The sequence below is a fragment of the Crocodylus siamensis genome, chromosome 3, assembly GCF_052110815.1.
Source record: "Crocodylus siamensis isolate JL-2025a chromosome 3, ASM5211081v1, whole genome shotgun sequence".
NCBI classification, from domain to species: domain Eukaryota; kingdom Metazoa; phylum Chordata; order Crocodylia; family Crocodylidae; genus Crocodylus; species Crocodylus siamensis.
In genome coordinates, this window is record NC_143397.1 from 93,043,988 (window position 1) to 93,053,614 (window position 9,627).

Here is a 9,627-nt window from a genome sequence, read left to right on the forward strand (position 1 = left end):
ACTATTCTTCATAGTCAATACACCTATACTTGTTAAAATATTCCCACAAAACATTTACTGATAATGGTATGACCATGCACCTCATCTTTGTGAAGCCTCTGACCAAGTTTAAAGAGGCTTATGCAAGAGGAAATGCATCAGCACTACAATATTATTAAGTTTACAAGTTAATGTAGCCTTTGTTCAAGAAATACAAAGGATGCTTTAATTTGTATGGTAGCAGTTTAGTGAACCAACAGACACCAGAAAGTTTTTTGGCCCTGCTTGTCCTGAATGTGTTAGAACATGAGTATATTCCAATACCTTTAATATGTCAGGCAGCATCTTCTGCAATTTCTTTTCCCCTATGACACAGAAGCACTGTTGAAGCATTTCTTTTTTGTCTGCAATGTAGAAACTAACTGGTTTGAGTGCCACAGTGAGATCTAGGCCACCTTCTTCTATATCACTGGGCTCTTCACCTACTTCCTCTTTTTCTGCCAGGGGCACAGTGCATTTTCTCTCCTAAAATTAAAAGATTACAAAATATGGAAACTGCCTTTAATGAGCCAATTAAGAGAAAGAAAGATTTTATTACTTTACTTGCCTTGCCACCATCGCTCCCTACAATAAAACTTTTAAAAGAATATTACAAATTAATTTCTCTTATACTGGAATAATGAACTTTAGAGTGTTGTTTTACATGTTAAGAAAACTGCATCAATAAGTGAAACAGATGCTCTCTAAAGGTGCAGAACAAACTCTAACAACCCTGTCAAGGAGACCTCCCAATTTAACTAATTTAGCAGTCTTGCAGACCATGAAGCAAAAAGTACTTCTCACCATGAACTGAAACATGTACAATCAGATGGATTGCAGATTGGCTCAAGGGTCGTACTCAGAGGGTGGTGGTGAAGGGTCATATTCGACCTGGGGGGAAGTGGGAAGCGAAGTCCCCCAGGGCTTGGTCTGGGGCCTGCGCTGTTCAATTTCTTCATCAGCGATTTGGACGACGGGGTGAAATGCAACCTGTTTAAATTCACTGATACCAAAATTTGGGGTGAGGTGAGCATGCTAGTAGGAAGGGAAAGACTGCAACAAGACCTGGATAGGTTACAGGAGTGGGCTGACATAAACAAGATGCGTTTCAATACTGGCAAGAGCACGGTGCTGCACTTAGGCAGTAGAAACCAGCAGCACACTTATAGAATGGGAAACTCCCTTCTTGAGAGCACAGAGGCAGAAAGGGATCTTGGAGTCATTATTGACTCCAGGATGAACATGGGCCGACAACGCGAGGTCTCGGTTGGCAGGGCTAACCGGACCTTGTCGTGCATCCACAGGTGCATCTCAAGTAGAGCCAGGGAGGTGATCCTCCCCCTCTATGCGACGCTGGTCAGGCCACAGCTGGAGTACTGTGTCCAGTTCTGTGAGCCCCACTTCAGAAGGGATGTGGACAACATTGAAAGGGTCCAGCGGACAGCTACACGCATGATCTGGGGACTACAGGGCAGACCCTACATTGAAAGACTGCGGGACCTAAACCTGTTCAGCCTTCACAAGAGAAGGCTGAGGGGGGACCTGGTGACTGTCTATAAACTCACTAGGAGGGACCAGAAGGGTTTGGGGGAGATGCTGTTTCCCCTAGCACCCCCTGGCATGACAAGGAACAATGGACACAAGTTATTAGAGCGTAGATTTAGATTAGACATCCACAAGAACTACTTCACAGTTAGGGCAGCTAGGAGCTGTAACCAACTTCCTAGGGAAGTGGTGCTGGCTCCTACCCTGGGGATCTTTAAGAAGAGGCTTGATGACTACCTGGCTGGACTCATTTGAGTCCAGTCTTTTTCTCCCACCCAGGCAGGGGGAGTCAGGCTTGAAGACCTGCAAGGTCCCTTCCGACCCTACTTCTATGGTTCTGGCAAAAAAGTTTACCCATTTATCTGCAACTGCACACTGAATTAGACTGAAATTAGTGATGATACTGGGATGTTGCCCGCCAAGAAATGCACTTCACCACTATTTTTGGTGTGGGGGATACTCCACTTACTCGTGGATCAGATAAGTCCATCATTTCGTTAACTGCATAATACAGGATAGATCTACACTTGACGTTATGTTGCTATAGCAATGTACTGCAGTGACACATGTTTGCGGGTGTCTATATATGACTAGTAGCTATGTTGCTGTAGCAACGTGCACCCTCTTTATAGCCTACTGCTACAGCGATGTAGCAGCTAGAAATAACCATGCACAGCCTGCACAGAGCAGTATGGGTTGTTACTGAGCCATCATTTTGAAGTCTAAAATGACAAATGACAGTGCAGTTAAAATGACAGCACTGCACGGTGATGTATATAGATATGCCCACAGAATAGCAGTAGGCAAAAATTGGGGCTGGTGGTGTAACAAATTCTAGGCATCTGTGTATCAGTTAAGATCATAAACTGCACTGCTGAAGCACAGGTGGACTCACTGGCTCCTCTATTTCCTAACTTGACTGCACTCCATTTAATTGTATAATTGGTGAACCTGATTAAGAAACATCAATGTCAAGGCTTCCAAAGCAATAAGTGGAGGGCAATTTCAAGAACACTTTGAAAGGCAAAAGGTGCTCCCATAAACAAGACCAAGAGCCTGAAGCTACAAAAGCCTTGAGGCAGGGCGATTCTGTAGTTAGCAAATGCCTAAACTAAGTTCAGGCACTCTGATAAAGTTCTTAGCTTTTTCAAACTCAAGGTAACACACTATACATAGCGCACTGCAGAGAGTCACCCGCTGACACAACTGTTTTGCTATAAAGCAGCAGTCTGCACCTAACAGTTTTGGGGCCTGGCCCCCTTGGAAAGACTGGATTAAATGACCCACAACACCACAGGTTGTGTTGTGACCAGAACAACTATGGGCAGCACAGGAACTTTGCACCCAAAATGCCTTGGTTTCATATAGCACAAGGCTAGCCCTGTTGCCACAACAGTTCAGGAATGATATAGGAGGTAAGGATTTCTCAGGGCAACCCCTGGCATAGGACCAACCCCATGGGTTGTGGGAGGTGGTGGGGACTGAGGAAGTCGCGCCCATCTTGCATTTGAAAGCGAACCCTGCCCAGATGCTGCAACCAGTCCAATAAAAGAGAGCCCCCCTCAGAAACCCACCCCATCGTGCTGTCCTCACAGCCAAATGCCCAGCACTGCCTTTGCCTAAATCCACGATGGCCGGAATTGAAGACAGCCCCTTTGCCCTGTCCCCAGTAATTCAAGCCCACGCATGGGAAACTCACTTGTCACCGTTTCCCACGTGCGGCCGCCCGTTGTTGCAGTGCCACGGCAGGCTCGCAGGGGATGGGCACGAGGACAGGGACGGACCCCAAGAGGGGAGCCCAAGGCCCGCTCAAGGCAGGACTAGCCCCAGCCAGACCCCCCGCCACATCCTCCCCGCAGCACGGACCGCGCTCGGAGTGGAGGACGGGACCCCCGTTACCTCGGGGAGGCCGCGGCCAGCCTCGGTGCTGCGCCGCTTCCTGTCGCCGCCCCCCGCTGCCACGGCGGCTTCCGGGCAGCAGGAGCGAGAACGGCGCCGCTTCTTTTCCCTGGAGGACCGGCGGCCCGGCATAGCGCCTCGGCGCCAGCGCGTCGCCGGGAGATGGCGTCACCGCCACCGACTCCAGCCAGTCAGGGGCCCGTGGGAGGCTCGGAACAAGACCACGTTCGGGATCCTTTAGCGAGGACACTTCCGGGAGCTCGGAGCAAGATCACGTCCGGAAGTGCTCTATCTCGCAGCCCCCTCGCTATCCCCGCTCAGGATGAGGGCGCCCCCTACAGACCACCAGGGCGCTGCAGCGTCTTGCAGGCTTTTTAAAGGGCCCTGTAGATGCTGAAAGAAAAAGCCTGGCTAGTACCCAGCTAGGCGGGAGTTATACCACTTTTCCAAACACCGGCTTTGTAGAGCGGGAGAGTCGTTTGGGCCCTGCACTTGTTGCTTTGCAGGTGTGACGCGTCTCTGTTTATTACACGATTCACCAGTGAATGGCGTAGTAGATGTAACATGTCGCAGGGGCCTGAGGAACAGATCTGAAGGGTTCAGGAAGCCACAGGGCTCCTGGGCCTCTGCTGCTTCCAAGAGACACTGCCCCTTTTCCCCAGCCCCCTTCCCCCCAGCATCCGTATTCCTTGCTGAGGGCCCGCTGTCTCCCTGTCCGGCTTTGCTCTTTCTTTCTGGAGCTGAAAGTGTGATTGATGTGTTGCTCATGAAAGTGTAGGCAGCTCTAAAGCAATTGCTCTGTTACAGTGTTTTTCAATCCGTAGGGCACAACCCAAAAGTAGGTCACAAGAATATATGAAAGGATCACAGACAAACTTTAAAAATGGATTCTCCTTTAAAGGAGGCAAACAAGAGAAACATGGCTTTCCCCTTGCAGAGCTCTAAGAGCACACACCCACCCCTGACCTAGAGACTGAGGGGCTGGGAGCTGGATGGCGGGGGAAGCAGGTCAGGAGTGAGGGGCACTGGGTCAGGACTGGCTATTGATATTTACAAATGGGTCCTGGTACAAAAAAGATTGAGAACCACTGTTCTATAAAGTGCAGCTCTGCCCTGCCTACTGCCAAATGCCAGGTGCAGTTAAGATCCTGCAGTCCCACCATGCAGAGCTGCCCTCCAACTGCAGAAAAGAGGCTGCTGTGAGATGTGGCAGGAACACCGTAGAGAGCAAAGAAGGAGAACTGCATGAGTTGATTAAGTGAAAACTGGAACAGAGCTCAAATGTAAGCACTTGACTTCCCTTGGCAAGCCAGGATGTCTAGGCATGTGCATAGGTAAGGCAGAGAAAAAAAAGCCAAAAGAAACAGCCCTCCCAATAACTATATGTACATCAATTTTGCAAATAAATTCACTTATTTAAAACCTGTAACTTTCTGTGACCCATTAGCAGACCCTCAACTCACATGAAATAAACAGTTACCTGGATTTGCAATGACGCAGTGCTAGAGAGAAAGCTCCCAGCTTTGGGCAGCATGTAGTTCAGGCCCTTGGCTGCAGGCTTGCTAGCAGCAAGCTGAGTTTGGGATTCTTTGCCTGAGTGCCTTGGCATGGGATAGAGACCCAGACCCTGCATCTGGGGCCTAATTACAAACTACAAGGTTGGAATGCCTGTATTGCAGAATGAGAGAAAAGCAAGTCTGCAGGCAGGCTAGTACCGCGGGGTTGAGGCCTGGCTTAGTCCATTGAAAGACTGCTAGCCCAAGAAGGAGTATTGTTAGAAATACACAGTTTGCATCTCGCACCTGTTAAGAAAAAAACACTGCCAAGGACTTTTTTTTCTTGGCCAGCCTTGCCACAGTTCTTCTTATAATAAATCACACTCTCCCCCAGCCTCCCCCTAGCTTTTCTCATGCAGATTACAGAAGCTGGAATTCAACTGACTGTGTCCTTGAAAGGGGGGGGTTTAAACTCTTGGTAACCTAAAGAACTTTCTGAGCATGCGCAATTAGCTGATGCATATTTACTTCTCCGCCCTGCATACTTAAGTAGTTAATTATAATGTACATGCGATGGATGTAGTGATGTAACTACACATATGTTTGTATGAAACGGAAATGAGCTGTAAGAGTTCCTGTTTCTGCACATGTGCCCAGGAGGAAGAAGATAAATACAGGCTGCAAAAATTCCTCAGGGGTTCGGAGTAATCTGAGTCTTTGACTCTGCTCTGACCCTATTTGCAAATACACCTTTTGTGCTGCTAATAAGTGTGTGTCTGTGATTTTGGTGGCCTCCAAGAAACGGACCGCAATCTTTTGCAACAAAGGGGTGCTGGCAGGAGGGAACCACAAAGGCCTGTGGTGCTGATGCTCTCGCAGATTTGCCTATCTCCCAAGTGTGTTCAAGATGCTTGACAAGTAAAATTGTATTCCCCTCCCTGCCCGTGGGGTAGTTTTTTTATTATTATTATGGCATCACTGATTAAGGAGTCCTGTGGATGAGGCTGTTAGCCTCAGACCCTGTGTAGCGGCCAACTGGCAGGCTTGCTAGCTTTCTGGGTTTGAGGTCCTAGAGCCTAGTCAAAAGCTTGAAGCTGAATCAAGAGTTTAAGAGCCTAGTCTAGCTCAGCCATGTTCCCTTCGCCATGAGAAGAGGGGAGTGGTGGTAGTAGTATTAGTGTTGAAACAGCCTCAGGATTTATTCTCACATCACCCTGGCCATATTTCAGTCTGTTTGGCTGAAATTCTGTTTATTTACTTTTACAAGCTTATCTTTGCAACCAGAAAGGTTGGAAATACGTTTCCTCTAAATATAAACCCAAGACCTATAGAAAGCAAATATTTAATATCACCAGAGTGTTGGTGTCACTGGGCATAACCCTAGGTAACTCAGAGGGATGGAAGACCACGAGTGTCGATGAAGCCCCTCTGCTCTAGGCCCAGGCGAGCCAGGGCCCCCCCCACCCCGAACTTTTTGTAACCTCCTGTAACACTGGAAAACAGGATGGGTAGCAAGCAAGCTGAAACTCCCTAAAAACTGTTATCTGTGGAATGCAAGGACACCGCTCAGAGAGAGAGAAGGGAGGAGGGAAAGCGGGGGTGGGAGCCAGCTAGTGGAAAAATACTGCTGGAAGTGACCAGGGTATAAATATACACTGTTGCAGGGCTAGGGGCGCAGGATTTGAGACAATACAGTCTCCCTGCGCCTTTTACTTGAGCTCAAATAACCTCTGTCTACTTCTCTCCCCAGCGTGTTTATTGGCATGACACACACTGGGCAACGAACCCAATTGTTGCCTCCCTCAGGCACCTTGTGCCGGCAACAAGAGGGAGTCTAAATTCACAGCAAATCAGAAAATTTGAAACTTTCATAATTCTAACAGCCCTGCCAATCATCCTCTTACAGAATATTTTCTTTTTTAAACCTTTAATGGGTAGCCAAGTCCTTGTAAAATTAATGGGAAACCTTCACTATTTATTCTTATCAGATTTTGAGTTTGGTTACTTTTTCTATATCTAGTTATCACAGTGTGCAGCACTATACAAGATGAGGGTGCACTGCTTGAAGAAATCACTGCTGTGATTTGATATGACATTGATAAGGAGGAGTTGACAGGGTCCAATTGATTTACATTTTAAATGTATTTACAGGGAAGCACTATGCATCACATATCACAAAGCATTCTAATGATCCTTATAACAGGTTGTGTTCACAAGTAATGATATATAAGGTGTGCGTTATTTCATGCAGAAGTGATAACATCCACAGAATAGTTACAGTACAGTCCCACTCTGAAGGGAGTCCCTGCGAAATTATACTGTAGGATTGTTTCAAATTGTTGGCTAACATTGTATTTTCTGTCACCTAGTTGCGTTCCCCTCCTCACCCCATCCCTCTTATGTTAGTCCTTCGCTTGGGCGAGCTGTATTTCCCTACTGGCTTTGTCATCTTTTTGGATTCACAGTCCTAAACAGCTACTAATAAAAGTCATTCTTTCTTCCAACATGAACAACATCACTGGCTTATTCCATGTCTGCTTGTGACTGCGCCCTCGATGAGAGCGAGTTGTCTATTAACAAACTCTCACATAAAGCCATTTTATCTGTAGATCTAAAATCATGCTACAAAATGAAGATAGGCTTATTCCTATTATGTGAGGGAGAATGAGACCAGTGTTAAAGCAACTGACTCAAGAGCACAGATCAAGTCAACAGCAAAGCTGGAATAGAAATAAGGCTTCCTTATTCATCTGGTATCCTATTTGCTTAACCATGAAATAGACAGGCTTCCTATCTCCTGTCTTCCTACGCAGGAGCTAGGAACCTCCTGACCCCTAGCTACTATGAAACTATGAGTCATGGTTTGGAGTTGAGTATTTTAACATCATAATTAACACACAGCTTTAATAGGACAAAAGTGACATGTTCTTTCTTGCTAGACTCCTTTTCTTCTAAGATCAGAAACACAGCAGACTTGCTAATGAAAGATGTAATTGGGGGCCCCAACCCTGTTACTGGGACAGAAGTTACACATAAACCGGTTTAAGTGATTATCAGAATGTGGTTTAAACCAGTAACAGAACAGCTGTTCAGTGCACATAAACCAGTTCCAAATTGGCTGAAATTGGTTTAAGATAAACCTGGTTGAATGTATTATCAGACATAATTGACTTGGGTCAAACTGGTTTATGAAACTTCTGTCCTAGACCCCTTCCTGGTTCAAGTGAAATCACAGTCCCCCAGTATGCTTTCCAGCCCTGGGCTGGGCTGGGCTGTGCTGTCTGCTCCAGCAGAGCAGGGTTGAGGGGGCTCCTGGCAAACCCCAGCTGGGGTCTGGGGCCAGTGATAGGGGTTAAACTTCCCTTCCCCAAAGTACAGAGCTGCTCTGCCCTGCAAAATCTTATTGCTGGCTGCGACTCTGGACTACAAGTCCCAAAGCCACCTGGAAGCAGGAAGAAGAAGTGATGAATGGAGATCCTGGTTTTTTACAATTTAAAAAATCCCCAATGTTTAGTTAAGAAGCAACCCTAAATCCACATTTTTCCATGATTAAAATGGAACATCACTATAGATATAAAATGGTGTTTAATTTAAATAACAGAAAACGTGGATTGGGGTTACTTTTTTTAACTGAAAATTGGGGTTTTTAAATCAGAGAAAACTAGGATAGCTGGTGATGAGCAACCCCATAGCTGTGCTGCTGTGATGGACCGCAAATCCCAGAGACCTCGGGTGCAACAGGATGAGGAAATGCTATAGAGCCCTGCTCTAGCACCCCCTAGCTTCTGGCCTGAGCTACTGCAGGCATGTGGCTGCATTTCCTGAATCAAAGGTAAATGTGTGTCTAGTTGTTTCTCAGTTTAATATTTGCAACTTAGACTAACCTGCAAAGACTGAATCAATTAAGCCTTAGGCTTTTTGACTGTCTGTACTTAGCCTAAGAGTGAGGGAGCAGCATTATAGGGCTGCAGTCTGTCACAGGCAACTGAGCTAGTGCCAGCTGCAAGAAAGTAAGCAGCTCAGAGAGGACAGGGATAGCACCTACAAAACTGCAAGTAATGACTTGGGAGCAAAACTATGCTGCTAAGAGCTTCAGAAAAATAGTAAAGCTGAAACTGCTGCTGAGACCAGCCATGGAAGGGAGAGTGGAGCGCCAACCACCCCATGCTTCAGAGGTGTCGATTTAGTGATTCAGTGAGACAAAGCCAGATCTGGAGCAGAGAAAGTGAGTGCCACGCAGGGCATTAGCTGTGGCCAGATTAGAGATACACCACTCACATCAAAAAGCTGGCAGATCAAGCAAGACTCCCCTCCTTCCATGATAAGTGGGGTGGAATGAGGCACCAAAGCCTCTTCCTGATCTCTGAGGGCAGCCTCCCTCATTCATATCAATAGTCCAACAAGGTGTAGCAGATGTGCTCATGAGGGTTCTCTGAGATTTGGCAACAGCAAATGGGGCGGGATTAGTTTGGCTGCCAGGGGATGCCACGGCCTGACTCCAAGACAGGTCCTGTCACAAAGAATGGATTGCAGCGGACTGTGAGAGGCCCTAAATTACTGTCAACAGGTAAGGCCTCTTTAAGTACCTGGACAGACACCCCTAATAGTCTTGTATTATTCCTTGGCATCTTGACAAGCTCCAACCAGAGATACTAAAACAAGACAAGTA

General features: G+C 46.9%; 1 protein-coding gene across 1 annotated transcript in view; it reads right to left on the reverse strand.

Annotated features, from left to right (window-relative positions):
• Positions 1–3,749, reverse strand: part of CAAP1 (caspase activity and apoptosis inhibitor 1) — a 34,700-nt gene extending 30,951 nt beyond the window's left edge. Inside the window, exons 1-2 of the mRNA XM_090038808.1 lie at positions 3,463–3,749; positions 304–504 (exon numbers count right to left, since the gene is read on the reverse strand). Coding sequence (XP_089894934.1) covers positions 304–504; positions 3,463–3,594 — 333 coding nt within the window. The 5' untranslated portion in view covers positions 3,595–3,749. The remainder of the gene's footprint in view (positions 1–303; positions 505–3,462) is intronic.
• Between the last annotated feature and the right edge of the window lie 5,878 nt (positions 3,750–9,627).